Below are 16,923 nucleotides of genomic sequence, written 5' to 3'. Positions count from 1 at the left end.
GGACCCAAAGAGTGTCTGGAGTTCTGTTGGTTATTCCAAGAAGTGGTCCCCATGATCAGTTTCAGACCAGGTTATACTGCAGTGTAGCAAAGCATCACTGGTGTGATCGAGTAGGTCAGTCATATCCCCATGAAAGGCCACAGAGTTCGAGGTTTTTAAAATATGTTTTATTCGTATTATCATGGAGGGGGATGTCAGATGATGTTGCTTACTGTGGAGGTCCATTTTTGATTTGAAACTACTTGACAAGACTGTACACTTCTTCCATTCATAATGATATCTGGATGTTAAACAGCCAGGAGAGATACAGACATCAGGTGCAATTTGTTGAGCTTGTCAATGTGTACTATTTACACCTCTCCTCTCCGCTCCAGGTTTAGTTGTATTATTGTATAACTGTTAAGATAAAAATGATTTTTAGGGAAGTCTTGGATGTACTGGCTTCTTAAAGCAATAATTTACATCAAACACTCTGGATCTTCTTTGGTGAGAAAAGTAATGTATTGGACAAATATTGATTCATGTTTTTTTGTTTTTATTTCATGTGCACATGTTGATAATGTGAATGTTATCGTTTTATGCTTGAAATGTCATGTTACCCTTTATTTTGTCATGTGGAAGTAAAGTGTGGGGCCCTGATGGCCAGGGAAGTGTGGGAAGAAGACCCAGCAGCAGATGCAATGTACATGAAATGCTGGTGAAGTGTATACGGAGGGTTCAGGGCCAGGTTTTTTTTTTTTTTTCCAGTTTTCTTTTTCATCCTTTCTGTTGAAACTATCTTCTTAGAGTTCATGTTGTTGGGGGTGTTTCTGATGAAATTAAATGGAGAAAGAGTTATGTTTGAAGTGATACATTGATTAAAAAAGGGAAAAAAAGGGGGGTGGGGTGTTGAGCCGTGTTCAAATTTTTCTACACATTTCAGTCCTGAACTTTAGCCACATGAAACATAACTGCACATATGTGTGCACTTGTATGTTATAACCATCACACAGCATACATTGTCACGTGTATGTATGTGCACACACTCGAGTGAACAATCACACAAATGTGCGCATTAGTAATGGTGTTTAGTTAGTATTTATACTAAATGGAACAGATGAGCAATGTTTGCTGACACACACACACACACATCCAGACTGTGTTTGTCCTTAGAGTAATGAAGGTTTTCTGGATAGGGCTTTTCCTTCGTACGCCCTATGATGTTTGGTGTCCATGGACATAAAACATACCAGGATGTGTGCACCATCTATGAACCTATCTGTGGCCTTTTCCTTTGTGAATGACTAAGTTATATTGGAATTGGTTTTTTGCTGACCAGAGATGTGGTCTCAGGTCCCTGTCAGAATTGCATTGCTCTTCACTGAAGTGTACAAGAATGAAAATTAAAATATTAAAAAATTTTTGCATTTTGTGTCTACATTTAAAAAAATTCATTTTTGTGTGTGTGTTCGCCCCCTGCCACCCCCCCAAAAAGAAAAGGAAAACACCTTGGTATCGTCACCAGAATGTTGTGGGAAATAAGAGCATATTGACAACACACACATCTCAAATATGTCATTTTATTTCTCTCCATTGCAAAACATGGAATAATAATCCATTCAAATTTGCCATCGGAGAACCTGTACACATTTCCCCCTGTTCGCCCCCCAAACCCTTTACAGTTTTTGTCTTTTCTTTTTTCCTTTTCTTTTTTTTAATCTTAATATTTAATAATTACTCATGGAGAGAAAGGGCATGAGTAGAAAACATGTCTACATGGATAAAATGAGAAAATAAAACCAGCTAGCACAAAGTTATACAATACATGCAATAAAACAGAACGCGATGACTATACACTGTACACGCAACTTGTCACATACAAATCACATCCACGTTCACAGCACACAGCTCTGCCTGGGATCTAATGCACTAGGGATACAGCTGACATGGAGGAGGGGGACCGACAGTTCAGTGCTAACGCAGCCAGACATTGGCAGCATCCACTTCCACACAGCTGTATGCACACACATAGACACTCTCTCTCAAAATCGGGATTATCATTATAGTAAATCTGTTGTGGAGAAGTTTGATCTGCTGACTCCAAAGTCCAACAAAATGTCCTTAACACTGTTTCAAAAATATACTCTCACACTCCATCTTTCCCCTGGACTTGGTTGAATGAAAACTGATTTCATTAAAAGATCAATTCCATTAATAGGAAATTCAAAATGAGGCATAATTTGAAGGATATCTCAGTATGATTTTTTTTCTTCTTTTAAATGGTCATTTCAGTTTATAACAATGGAAACCTAACTGGGTCAAATTATTGACAAACAATTCTCATCCATACACTGGTGTGGGCTAGACTTTGCAGCATTTGATTTTTTATGGATTCATCCATTCCAGAAAAAACGCTAAATTAACAGAATGATTATCTATAAAGCAAAATTGCATTTCTTCACCTGCTGGTACACGTAGTAATTTCAAATTCTATGCACAAGAGAACATTTCTGTAACGGCTGCAGCACAAACTTTGCCCTGTCCCCTCAACTGAGGTTTGGCCCTATCTACTGAAAAACATGTATGCATAAACAATTGAAATACTGATTTTAAACCAGTCTCAAAATGGGCCTTGATAATTTCTGTCATGTAGCAGAATGAATTTTTTTCCTAAGAGAAGAGCAGGAAAAATAGAGAACAAGGAGGAGGTTGAAAAAACAAACAAAAAATGACGACAGAACTGCCATTGATTTCACCGAACATATGTTACAAAACGCAGTTAGGATGAATTACACTCTTGCATTCAGTCTGGGGATTATAGTTCCAAGTAGATATTTATAACATAAATTAGTTTGAAGTCTAGAGAATAGTAAGTCGGTCTAGCCTTTTCTTGCACTTTATGTCCAGCAAAATATTGAAGAAATTTTTTTTTGATAATTTGGAAATTGTAGCTCAAAAAAAAAAAAAAAAAAAAAAAAAAAGGAAAAAAAATCCAAACTGGATATTGTTATTGTTTGATCACAAAGAAGTGTTATTTGGTGTATTACATTGAAAACTAAAATGTTACACTCCATTTCTGGATAAACATAACACACACATGTAGTTAAGGCTGGCATAAACTTTGGTAAAAGGGAACGTTATGTCTAATTTTTAAAGAACCAAGTTGAATGAAGCCAATTTCCCCTCTGGAATGCTAGTTTCTCTAATAGTGCTCATGCACCCCAACCAGGAACACATCTGCTACCACTCCAGAGTTACCAGTGCAAGCACACCCAGTCCATACAGCCTGTAGCAGATCACTGAACATCAGTTTTCTGCTTCCAACTTTTACATGGATTCAAAAGAGGAGAATACTCCCTCTCCAGCACTTCCTTACTGAATACACAAAATCCTTAAAATCAAGGTAATTTCTAGGACAAAACACAACCACCAGGGGGAGTAGAATAATGTCTGAGATGGAGTTGTTGGAGGAGGCTGGTATTTCTAGTATCAGCAAGTCTGGAATCATCTTCCAAACTGTGTTCTCTGAGTGAATGTCCACACAATCTTTAAAGAAACTGTTGCTTGATTTGTCTATGACTGTAGCATACAAACTGGACCGACATAAACATCATAAAAACATCTTCACTGAAGGTTTTGCAAGTGCAAAACTATTCCCCCCCCCCCCCTGTTATCAAATGTTTCATTTATATTAACACAAGTTCTTGCCATGTGCTTAAAAAATAAAACTGTTGAATGTTTCCAAAAGTGATACATGTCTGGTGTTACAGCACAAACTGCTGCTGACAACGTATGAACTTACTAGAGAAAAAAAAAGAAAAAAAACAACTACCATTCACCCATCCCATTCCCCACCCAATCATCAAAACTGATATGTGCACAGGTTATACAAAACCCCCAAGTCTCAAGAGAAAACCTGGACTTACACCATTTCTTGTGAACACACTTTTCACCTACACGAAGTAGTATGTACCTTACTTATACACAATGAATAATCAGATGATTACAACGTGGGTAGCACTAGTAGATCCAATTGCCAATGATCAGCTGAAATGACAACTTTGGCTGTCAATACCAGCACAAGAAATAATCTGATTCATGGCACACATGAATTGATCAGACTGGGCCTTGCTTCTCTGCAGCAAGTTTTAGTTCATGGATGTCTTCTATATACATCACTATCATGGGAAATAGATATGAAAATAAAGCTAAAAAATGGGCAGACCAACTGGCAACAGACAGGTAGTATTGAAAGAAAAAGACTTGTGGGCTATGTGAAGGGACATAAAAAACAATAAGTAAAAGTCCAGATGGTGTAAAATGATATGAAATGTATGATACTATAATGACAGCTTTGTGAAAGAAATGTATCAACACAAAAAATAATACCTGTGTAATTGTATGTCGCTTTCTGAATTTGTCCTGAAAGTTTTAACTGAAACAGAGAGTAGACAGAAACACACAAATGTTCCAAAGAATTTGAGGAAAAAAAAATGCATGGTACAAACAGCAGCAATAAAAAGTTTCTGCCTTCAGATTTACAATAAAGTCTGCTTCCTTATTTTTCTTCAATTGCTTGTCCACATTCACAGAAACATGCTTAAAAACAAGCCTACTACAGATATGAATATCTTCTAATAAAATAATAAAGACTATAAATAATTATATTGTTTTGAAATATGCATTTTTTAGATATATTATGTGTATAAAAAAAAAAAAAAAGGCAATCCAACAGACATCACAGAATGGGCCCTTGTTGAGTAATTAAAAAACACATGACTTGGAAACAAAATGAGCTGTTGAAATTGGATGCTGTCCTTATATAGTGGACCCCAACAGGCACTACTGACCGCTACCAAAGGGATTCAGCAGCAGTGCAGGGTCTCCTGTGTGTGTGGCCTCTTGTCGCCGGAACACTGAATGTGAACCGGTGGTTGGTTCTCAGCCTGTGATGGAACAAGTCCAGACGTGGTTGTGTATACATACACACACAGAAAGAGAGGGAGAAGCGCGCGACTACCACCACCAAGTGAGGTAGAGGATGGAATAGAGGAAAACAAGTGAGTGTGTGGCCGACCACATCTGTCACTGGGTCAAAAGAAAAAAAGTTCAGCTCTGTCAAACGTGGTCAAACTGACATGCTTTAGTTTTGCTTTCATTGTACCATGTTTCACATCTCTTTCAGTTAGCAGTCTTACTGCTCCTCCCCAAGGGGGAAAGGATTCAAGTCTAATTTTCAACTGTCTGATCCAATGTTTAAGGAAGTACACGATTATGTTTCAGCAACTTGGTACCTTGAGAATGAAATGTGCTCAGTTTTCACAATTATGTTTAAGAACCAGCATCTGTAGACTGGTGAGATTTTTTAAAGTAAAATGATGGAAGATAGCAACCATGTTTCTTGTGTGTTCCAAATCTGGCCATATTCTTGATTGTGGAACACAGGAAATATTTTTTACTCATGAAATTGAGATATGTTAGCTTGCAAGTATATCATAAATGATAAAATGTACAATACACTCTGCATGAAAATATTTATTTCTGGGTAAAATTTAGATTTTGACAGAAATGCAGTATGCAAGTCTGTCCGATGTCTATATTTTACTGACTTTCCTCACACTGACAGGGTAAGGAGTGAGTTACTTCCCTTGCTCAATACCTGCAATCCTTTACAGTTCAACTTCTTGCTCAGAAAAGTAAAATATGTATTCAGAAAAAATAGAAGTGGTGTATTTGAAAAACAATATTCTGTAAAATAATGAGCCATGGGAAAGAACACAGATTAAAGATGGAGACTTACAAAAAATAATGAGAAATTTTACAGAGGCTGAAGATCGACATCACTGGTGATATAAATACAACTGAGGTTGACTGTATTGGCTGATACACACCCTTACAATAACCGAGTGTCAGACCCATTATATGTATGAGGGAATTTTTTTTCCTTTCTTCTTTGTATCTTAGTCAAGCCCAATTACTTTTTCTCAATGTGAACAAAACAAGTGCTACTCCTCAAGCTAGCCATTAATCAAGTTAAACTAAAACTGCAACAGATAAAATGTACATGACAATGAGAAGTACAGTGAGTTAAGATCAGCCTCTGATGACCATTGCAGCCTGAGAAATGTGCAGTACTTCAGCTTGCGTTAACCTAGCACTTTAATATTTTCTTGGGGAAAGTGCAATGCCTCCTCCTTTGGAAAGACAAGCATTTAGGTTTGTTATTAATTTTCACAACAGAAATGTATAAAAAATCAATTATTTGGAAAATCTATTCAAAATCATTCTCAAGTAAAAGAAAAAGACACATGTGACACCAATTCAAATGTATGAACAATACGCAGCTTAGCTGAACACACTAACTTGAATGTGGGGACTATCTTCTTTTTTTATTTTTTTTTTTTCTTTCCGTTTTCCTTTTTGCAATGTTCCAATGACTCTGACCTTTAATCTAGTTATTGTATTGATCAAAATAGTAAGAAAAAAAAAGCCAAAATCGGAGCTTGCTTGACTACAGTGACATTACTCTGACATGAAGGCAATAAATAGACAAGTTATAGTTTCTAAGATTATTTTATTTTATTGTTTTCATTTCAAACACACACACACACACATTCAGACACATCCAACCAATCAGCCAACCAAAACAAAAGGGGGAAAAAAAAAGGCAAACCAGAAAACAGAATGCAAATGCCTTTTACTTACAAACTGACAGGCACAAATGAGATGCAACGCATGACAACCAAAATACTCTATAGAAATAACTGTCAACTGATACAAAGCACTGACATGAACACATCGTTAACCTGCCACAACGATGGTTTGGTACCAAAAAGACAAACAAAAAACCGGGCCAATGGCCTCAATAAAATTGGGGTTCAGATATACACATCAATAAGAAGATAAAATGGGCCCAGACACTGAAAGAGAAGCCATCTGTCCTAACCATAGTTTGCAAGTGCATGCAAAATTTCGATTTCATATAAAATAATTTAAAATCAACTTACTCCAAATGCATTTTCCCTCCAATTAATTCAAATTCAAGATATACAAAGGCAAAAGCAATGGACAGATGACATCTCCAAGCATCCAAGCCCTGTCTTCTATCATACATTTTCCAGGACGGGATAGCATGTCCTGTTTTAAAAATAAATTCAGCAATGACAGTCCCCCAAGACTATCATGGGAAACCCAGATTAAAAAAATTTGCCCCCATCAATATCAGCACAATTCCCCCCCCCCCCCCCCCCCCACCACCACACCAAAAGGTTGGTTTGTACTGATATGAAAAAAAAAAGGAAACTGCTAACAATTTTGCATCTATTTTATCCAGTATTATGCACAATAATGTCAATATACATTTATTTGAACACATGTCTTAAAAACAAAAATAGAGGAAAGAGAGGAAAAAAAAAAGAAGAAAAAAAAAGGGGAACCTCTGATCCAATCTGTCTCACAGATTCAAGTACGCATCAATCAGTTTTTGTTAAAATCACCCACTATTACAAAACATACCTGTTGTGTCTAGACATTAGCTCTAGTAGATTTCCCGCTTTGTTTCTTTCATTCAATAAGCATTTTTGCCTACATCTTTTGCTTTGTTTCAATCTTACACAGGTCTAATTATGCTTTGATGAACTGTCAGGGGTGGGGAGGGGAGGTTGGTTATTTACTGTCAGAAAATAATGTTGTCATTGAGACCAGTTGCATATATACCAGTGGCTATACATTCTTGTTCATATTAGCCAAATCCTTTACACCACATTACAGGTCAGAAAACTTCAGAAATAAAAGAGGTAAAAGGAGTTCCTTCATATGCTTCCTGTTTGGCTGATGATTATCAATGGTGGAAGAAGAGGAAGGATAAAGTATTCTATTAGAAAAAAAAAGAAGAAGAATAAATAAAAAAAATTAAAAAAAATGAAGAGAAAAGTTGTCATGGCTATGGTTGGCAGAACCTGCCCACTAACTTAAAATTTCAGAGCAACTGATTTTCAACACACAACATACAGACATCTAACGAACCTGAACTTTTGGGTTATTCTTATGATAGCAACCCACTGGCCAGCCAGTTTATGGACCACAGAAATCTAATAATACATAGATCTACATGATGTGAATGGTTTAATTTCTATGATTTTTCAAAGTGTGCAAAAAGGCTACACAACCATTAAAACTTATTCCCAGTACCCCTTAAAGTCTTATTTTGAGGACTGAACAATGAAGCTGAAGTGAGATACACTTTACATTACATACAAACTAGCAGCTTGTTTCACTGTCATACAGAAAACAAAATTGTGAGAAGCAAACTCTGTCAATGGTTAGCACTTTGGGTTTGTGGTACCCAATGTCACTGTTCCAACAACCTCAAGCACTTCCCCTCTCCCGCTCCACCTCACAGAATTGCATTTTGCATTCAATTCATGTTGTGCCGCCAATTCTTATGATATGCTTTAAAATGTAAGTTTACAGATTTGATTGTAATTCATTCCGTAACTAAAGATTATGATTTTTGAAATACAAAAAAGTGGGAAGGAAGTGAGCATTACGTCCATATTTTCATTTTTGTACAGTAATCAGTGTTTTGTTCAATCTAGACTTTGTTCATTTCATATTGTGACAAGCAGAATCAGAGGGCAGCCACATCAATATGTTGTTTTGCAAAATGAGAAGGACATTACATATTTTGAAACGAAAAAAATCAATGCTTCTCATTCCAAAAACAAAACATACTAATTGTAACACGACTCAGCTGCCAGAAAAAAAAAAAAAAAGCTCCTAAACTTTCCAACTGAAAAACTTTGTTAGCAAAACACAAGAAGAAAAACAAGTCTTGCCTTGGGTATTTGTGGCTCTATGGTATGTGCCAACATTTTCTCAAAGTCTAATATTAATACAGTTCAATGTAAGTACACTTGCCACCAAGATGTCTTCCACCCTCAACAGAGTCCACTGTCTTACTCTCAGACTCCAGACACGTGCATGTACCAGACTATACCACCACAGCTCATCACCATCACAAAACAGTAAACATTATATAGACCTGCAGCAGTCACACAACCAGGTTCAAGGAACACACCTTCACACTGCAGACAGGTGATTGACAAACTGACAGTTGAAACGGACAAGCAATAACAGGGAGACGGAGGTGAGGGGTGTGAGGGTAGTTGCTGAGGGGTGGGGTCATGACGACACAGCTGATGTCGGGGACACTGAAATGGATCCATGGGACAGACGACCTGAGCAGCACATGGAGATCCGTCTACTCTTCTTCCTAGATCCATGTGGTCGGGGGGGACCTGAGAGAGATCTGTCCTGCCAACCCTGCCCTGTTTATTCAAACATCTCTGCCACCTATAGAAGACCTGGGATAGTCATATATTTAAAGCTGCCCACTGGTATTCTGTCACTCACACACACAGCATTTACTGCATACAGATGGTTAGTTGTACATGATGACATTTATACAGTTATGAAAAAAGAAAAACAAATAAACCCTGAACAACATTTATACATTCTAAAACAAATATCACTATCAGTAAGCATTACGGTATGTATCATAAATAAAATGACACAGGAGACTATGGCCATCATGCCCACAGTCTCTGGTCAGAAATCCAGCTTGTTAAAAACTACAAATTAAAATACTGACGTCTGAAAATGGCAGTTTCAAGATGGGCATTTCAGGTTATTACCTTTCAATTCAGGTAAATGTCACCCTTTTGGTAATGACAGAGAGAGAGAGAGAGAGGGGGAGGGGGGGGGGATGGGAAAAGCATAGCAGTAAGCACTGTTTAAAATTATTGGCAAAATATGTAAACAAACCCCCAAATAAATGCACAACTACTATATAATTGAAGAGCTCCAGCCAGTAAATTAAACAGTAATGTTTCAGGAAGTGATTATTAATAATTCTAAAAGACTTAACTATCACTTTGATAGTTTGAAATTAAATCAAAGTGCAAACTTTAGCAAAAATTTAAAAAAAGCTATTTCAGCCTACTTTCAAGCTAAATGGTGAAAAAGTCAATTTAAACTTATAATAACTTTAAGTCTAAACTGTTATAAAGTGAATTTCAACAGAATTTCTGAATCTATTTGTAAATCAAATTTCAACAATCAATTTAATATGATAAAATATAAATTTTAACAATCGCTTTGAACAGATTCAAAACAAATTTTCAAAATTTATATTACAGCACAAATTTATTACATTTCCAAAATCTGATTTTGTATCCTTTTTAACTGCCACAAAACAAAAACAATAACAAAAAACAAAAAAATACCAATAGATTTCATTCTTGCATGGTTTGATCATGTGGCAACACCATCACTTTCACACACATTGGAAACAGTGATGTCCCCTGAGATGGGACAAACCAGTTATGTACCCTACATTGCCCACACATCACACACACACATTCTCTCTCTCCTTGTTCTCTCAGATGATCACCAAATTTCTTTGCATTGCTCTTTATTGTTTCTTATTTTCTGCACTCAAAGATAGCAAAGATGAGGAAGTGAACAGAGTTAACCATATGATGATTTTTTCCTCCTGATGCCCAGTTTAAATTCATTCTTTCAAATCAATTTACACGAAAACCAATTTTCAATTAAAAATCCAATCGTGCAACAATTCTACAACTATATATCTAACAAGTTTACCACAGAACTATCCATTCATGAAAAAAAAACCCAAAAAAAAAAACCAACAACAACAAAAAAAACACAAACTTATTAACCAAACAAAAATAAAACCTGAAGATTTAAAAAAAAAAAATCTTTGTTCAAAACCAGTTATTTCTTTGTTCAAAACCAGTTATTTGAAGTTTACCATTTCACTTCCTCTCCTTCCTCTCTCATCCCTGCCATTACTAAAGTCAATGGCAGGTGCTCTGTAATACATTTTCATTTTTCTGGTAAGTTGCTGCTTCTTCAATAGTTCCAAACTCAAAATTTCTTCATATCAAAATGTGGTTCATGATCTTGTACCTGACATCAACACTGAATGAAAATCCTGTTCTCAAAAATCTATCAAATTACATTTTTTATTTATTATTTTCATGTTAGAAAAAAAAAAAAGTGACGCTTTCTATGGTATAAAGGTTATTCTGCCAAGAATCTTCAAAAGAGTGATAAACAAATATTCTCTTTGCTCTGACTGGATTGTTGTCACCATTGTTGATTGTACTATTTTCCCCCAGTCAACCGCACAGGGCCTTGTCAGGCCTGAATCAATCCCAGAAGACTTCAAATATACTCTCTCTCTCTTTAAACAAACTAATTATATAAAAAAAAAGAAAAAAAAAGAAGAAAAAAAAAGAAGGGGGGTGTGGGTGGGAGTGGGAGGTTGCAGGGGGAGAGGGGCAGGGCTGCAGGAAAACAGTCAAAGGTGTGCTCTTCAAGACTTAATGCTGGCCAGGTGATGGTGGAGTATAGTTTCTGTGTTTTTACTGGACTGGAATAAGCGTTCTCTCTAACACTAACAGTCTAAGGGTTGTCTGTCCTCACAAGTCACAGTCAAGTCTGTCTCTTCATACCACTTCATAATTTAGCTGAATAGCTGACTTACCCTTTATTCACAAAAAAAAAAAAAAAAGTGGGGGAAAAAATTCCTCATCTCCTGTGCAATCTTATCGCTGTCATTGATCATCACCTTGTGAATTACTGTGAAACTTTTAAGTCAGGTAACAAGTACTATGTAATACCATTATTTTCTGACAAGGCAATATAAGTCTGCTTGACTGTCTTACAATCAAGAGTGTCTCATCTGTGGTCAATAAATTTTCAAAATTGTGAAAATGACAATGTGACTGTTGGTGTCCTCAGTAGATGCTCTTAGTCTCTACCCAGTGAAAATGTGCATGGTTCTGACCACTTGGACTGCGATGCCAAACTGTGTACCCTGACCAGCTCCATACAGTCTTTGTTTCCTAACAGACTTAGTTACACTGGTGTCTAACCACTGTGTACCCCCAGAACATCAACAGCAATTAATGTCTGCTGCACACTCACTAAGGCCAAAGCCACACAAGCATTTTCTGAGGAAATGTTTTTCAAAACATCTTAAACGAAACAAATTCTGAGGATTGCATGCCTCAAAGCTGTTCTTGAGATGGCTGATCATATTACAAGGACAAAATGCAAAATGGCAAAATGTGTTCGGAAAATGGGAGTACAAGCAAGTCAATGCCTGTCTGGAGCACAAAGAATAATTTTGTTGTTCAACAGTCTTAATTTCTTCCATCCTGGAATATCATGGTCTTGGAAGAAGTCAGCTGAAAATGTGGGTTTCTCTGAATGCTCAAATTTGGAACTGGACCTACAGGTCAACAGCTGAGTGGTTATAACACTGAACTTTCAATATGAGGGCCCTGGGTTTGAATCACACACGGTCAAGGGCAGAGATTTTTCCAATCTCTAATTTCATGGACTTTGATAACTTACCTTTGGATACATGAACAATGTAATGCACTGTGTGTGGTCTCACTCTCATGAACAATACTGCTGGTCGTGCAATGTCCACAAAGTTTATATAAACCCTTTACTATTCAAAGATGCCTCCCCTGTTGGTGAAGCCTGTGATAAAGACTGGCCAGCTGACCAACTGATCCCTCTACTAATCTGATAAATACATGTCACTGGACCCTGTATTCTCATGGATATTTGATGAGCCTTGTCAGATTGGCGCACAATGCTCTATCCAGAATACTGTAACTGCATTTGGCATGTAGATGTTATAGACAAAAATACATTCCTAAGCAAGAGTAGCTTTCTTTTTTCCTCACTGAATGAGTCTTTTCAACACAAATGCACACACAGCGACACACACTCGCAGAAACACATGCAGACCAAACTTTCCTTGTTTCTTTTGCTGAAAACCACAGTACAAAGCCTACACCTGAGCATGTTCAGAAACTGAACAGAAACAAATGGTCTCCCTGTTCCAGTCAAGACTTTCCAATTCATGACAACGGTATGCAGCCAAAGACTTTGCCCATTCTTCATCACAACTCTATGACATGACAAGTCCTGAAAGGCTGACAAACGCTTGAAACTGCTATAAAAAAAACCAAAAACACTGGCAATCATAAACTGTAAGTTTCTGGATATAGGCATGGGCAATACTGCATGCTGCAGCATCTGTCAACTGGTACACACTTACAAAAATAAAATTTAAATTATCATTAAAAAATCAATAATAAAAAGCAGGGATAAGAGGAACTGACCACCATATTTTGAAATGCCGAGATTTCTGATGTAGTGCTCCTTAAAACCAACCAATGTGGTACACATCTGGGAGGGGGCAGGGGGGAGGAAAAAAGATGTTGCAGCCAAACTTATCACAGTGGCAATTCAAGAGGCAGCACACATTGGCAGGAAGGTATGAGAGAGAGAGAGCGAGAGAGAGAGAGAGAGCGAGCAAGAGCATGAGGAAGGTAAGATAGAGAGAGTAAGAAAGAGAGAGAAAGAGAGAGAGCGAGAGACAGCACTACAATAGCATGTTTGAGATGCAATGCCGTACATGTACAAAATGAAACAGAGAGGGACACAGTCTGTGGTTTGATGCACTCATGGAGGAGACTGCAGCAGCTGCTTGCTTAATTAACAAGAGAGAAAACACACAAGTGATCCCAGTGGAGAACAGGACCATTCGTTGATATAGTGACGACAATGAGGGCAGGTCTCCATCTGAACCCAGCCTGGAAACACATGTTGGCAATGACGCACCACCCACCTATCATCAACACACACCTTTCCACTATCGTTTGTCGTGTGGTGCTGGGTCACAGAAGTTAACATTCTATGATACTTGTATTTTTCCTTTTCTGTAGAACTGTGTTGGTTAAAACACACGCACACACTGTCACAAAAAAAGAAAAAAAAAAAGAAAAAAAAAAGCAAAACAGCAAGAGGGGTTTCATTTCCATTCTGTGCTGAAAACTGGTACAATACCAGCATGATGACGACACTGTATGATGCACAAGATGATGGCGATGTTATGACATTATAGTAGTTTATCCTGGGTTCTATATGGTATCAAACCACCACTCAGATCATGTTCATATTTCAGCATTATACAATTATAACACAAACAAGCTTCACTGTAGTAAGTTTGCTTTCCTCACATGGTCACATAATTCTTATAATCCCTTTGTGGACAGTCATCCAAAGTAAAATGCTTTTGAGGAAAAAAAAAAATCCTTCAAGTTCTTGCTGGCCACAAAATGCAATTTACACAATTTTCCAGTATAAATCTTTGATAATTTTGAGTTTCTACCACAAAACTTGTGTAGCAAGATGCGTAACATTAGGCACAGAGGTTTCCTTTATGCTGCAGATCAATCTCCCAGGGGGGAAGGAGTGAGGAGCAAGACAGTCTTTCCCCAAATCGGCACCCACACGCATGCACACACCCACATATGCAGACCCACTTACTCACAGCCCACTCTCACCCCACACACCCCCTGTGGTCCTAGCTAGCGCCCGGCATGTTTGGGGGGATCATACCCATGTGTCCATAGGGCTGTCCTGGGCCAGGGGGACCTGCCCCCATCATGTGGGGGGACATTTGCCGAGGCCGTCCCTGGGCGTACAACTGTTGCTGGAATTGCTGGTATTGCGCAGAGTAACCCCCACCACCCCCGGGTCCTGGGGCCCCCGGCATCTGCATTCGCATGGGGGATGGTGCCCCCGGCATCCTGGGCATCCCGCTGTGAGAGATGGGCATGGAAGGCATGGAGACAGGGTGGCCCGGTGGTCCAGCAGGGCCTGGGCCCTGCATAGGCTGGCCCATCATCATGGACTGTCCGTTGGGCATGTAGCCGTGTGGGGCGGGCCCCGGGTAGGAGGAGGGGGTGGGTCCCCCAGCAGGGCCCATCATGGAGGGCATCGGGGAGGTCATGGGGTCCATGGACCCCGCCCCGCCGGGCCCCATTACCGTGGCCTGCCGCATGGCGCTGGCTCCAGGCCCCATCAGCACGGGGTCCATGGGACTACCCATGCCGCTCATGTCCATGCGGTCCATCCCCAGGGGGCTGTGCATGGAGCTGGGCACAGGGCCCCCAGGACCCATGCTCATCCCTGGGTGCATGCCCTGACCCATGGGACCCATGGGGCCAAAGTCCTGAGGCCCTGGCCCTCCCGGTGCCCCGCCCCGCATCATCATGGCCTGCTGCATCTCCATTGTCTGTTGAGGGGTGAACTCCCCCATGGGGGGCACGCCACCCCCGGGGTGGGGCCGCATGGTGTGGTTGGGTGGGGAGTTGGGGAAGTACTGCAGGGTGGAGGAGGGGTTGCCCTTCATGTCCATGGGGGAGTTGTAGCGGACCATCATCTCCATTTCTGTGGCTGTGCGTTTGGCTGGTGGAGGGCCGCCCCCTGCCATGGGCATGGATGACTGAGTCGGGGGCTGCTGGGTGGGTGGGGGGTTGGCAGGCAGGTACTGGATGGTGTTGGGGGCCTTGGGCTGGATGTGGACGTTGGCGTTCCCCAGGGAGTTGGAAGGGAAGGGGGGTGACGTCAGGCGGTTCCCTGTCCCTCCTCCCCCGACAGAGCTGCTCATGCCCGCCGACTGCTGCTGCTGCATGCCGGTGCTCATGGAGGGCAGGGGCAGGGGGTGCGGGTGTGACTGGTAGGGTGGAGACTTGACCTGGGAGGACGGAGGCATGCCCGGCTGCATGGTGGCCATGGGGGCACTGACAGGGGGTACGGGGCCTGCGCTCTGCATCTGGGCCTGGGACATGGCCATGCTGACCCCCATGCCTCCCCCACCCGCCATCATCATGGCCGCCTGCTGCTGCTGCTGCTGCTGCTGTTGCTGCTGCTGGAGCTGTGTCTCCCTGTAGGCCCCGCCGTCCTTGGGCATGCCAGCTGCTGCCCCCATGTTGCCGTTCATGGTAGTGACATTGGTCATGGTGGCCGAGCTGCCGGCTCCCGTCATGCTGACGTGGGGACCCTCCATGTTCATGGCGTGCACCTCCATGCTGCTCTGGGCAGCCTCCCTGTTGACGCCATAGAAGTTGTTGACCTGGCTGATGTTGGTGTTGTTGATGTACTGCTTCGGGGTGCTAGACGTACTGCCGGGCTGGGCAGTGCTCACTGGGGTCTGAGAGCCCACTGGAGTACTGCCACTTGTGTTGGTGCTGCACACAATTTTACTCTTTTCTTTAAATATGGACCATCATTTTTTTTTTTTAAATATAATTTTACATTCTTGCTCTTGTTTTATCTCATCTATTTATTTTTTAATAGATATGACCCCTTGTTTTCTTGGAGCAGAACCCATATTCAATTCCTTTCTTTTTTTTTCTTTTTTTTTTTAAAACACAAATAATTTACCTGTTTCCCTCCAATGCTCCAATCTATAAAAAAATCAATAAAATGAAAAGTACCAACTAACTGTGCACTGGTCAGTTTGTTTTCCCTACTTCATTCTTCTTCCTTTTCCCTACTTCATTCTTCTTCCTTTTCCCCCAATGAACAAATATTCTCAAAATACCCTTATAAATCCCAGACTGCAAGGCTAAGAGGACTTAAGAACAAGTTAGACTGACTAACACTGCTGTGATACTGCATAACATGTTCATGGCTTCTTGATTCTATACAGTCCTGCACAGGGCAGTAAGACTGCTGTCCTGGTCAGTCGGCACACAGTACTGTCAAGTCGCTGTCCTTATAATTATGTGAAGACATAATAAGCATCATACTTTTCCATTTGACTTGGATCACAGTGACCACATTATCTTTCTCTGACTCAAAAATGTGACTAGACCACTTAGTCAGAACTTAACATGCTGCGGTTACATTTTCATGATAATTATTGAATCAAAAATCCTGCACACAGAGCCCATGCAGTGGTCAATCATCCTCAAAGTATGATTAAAAAAAACTGTTCAACACCCATGTACGATTATTCCCAATGAATGGCTTCTGATCATCAAG

At 40.0% G+C, this 16,923-nt stretch overlaps 1 protein-coding gene across 1 annotated transcript in view; it reads right to left on the bottom strand.

Moving 5' to 3' along the window:
* Positions 1-13,901: 13,901 nt before the first annotated feature.
* Positions 13,902-16,923, bottom strand: part of LOC143301071 (uncharacterized) — a 122,498-nt gene continuing 119,476 nt past the window's right edge. The window contains exon 10 of the mRNA XM_076615076.1: positions 13,902-16,124. Coding sequence (XP_076471191.1) covers positions 14,456-16,124 — 1,669 coding nt within the window. The 3' untranslated portion in view covers positions 13,902-14,455. The remainder of the gene's footprint in view (positions 16,125-16,923) is intronic.

Source organism: Babylonia areolata, chromosome 27 (genome assembly GCF_041734735.1).
Source record: "Babylonia areolata isolate BAREFJ2019XMU chromosome 27, ASM4173473v1, whole genome shotgun sequence".
NCBI classification, from domain to species: Eukaryota; Metazoa; Mollusca; class Gastropoda; order Neogastropoda; family Buccinidae; genus Babylonia; species Babylonia areolata.
This window is presented reverse-complemented; position numbering and strand designations above follow the sequence as displayed.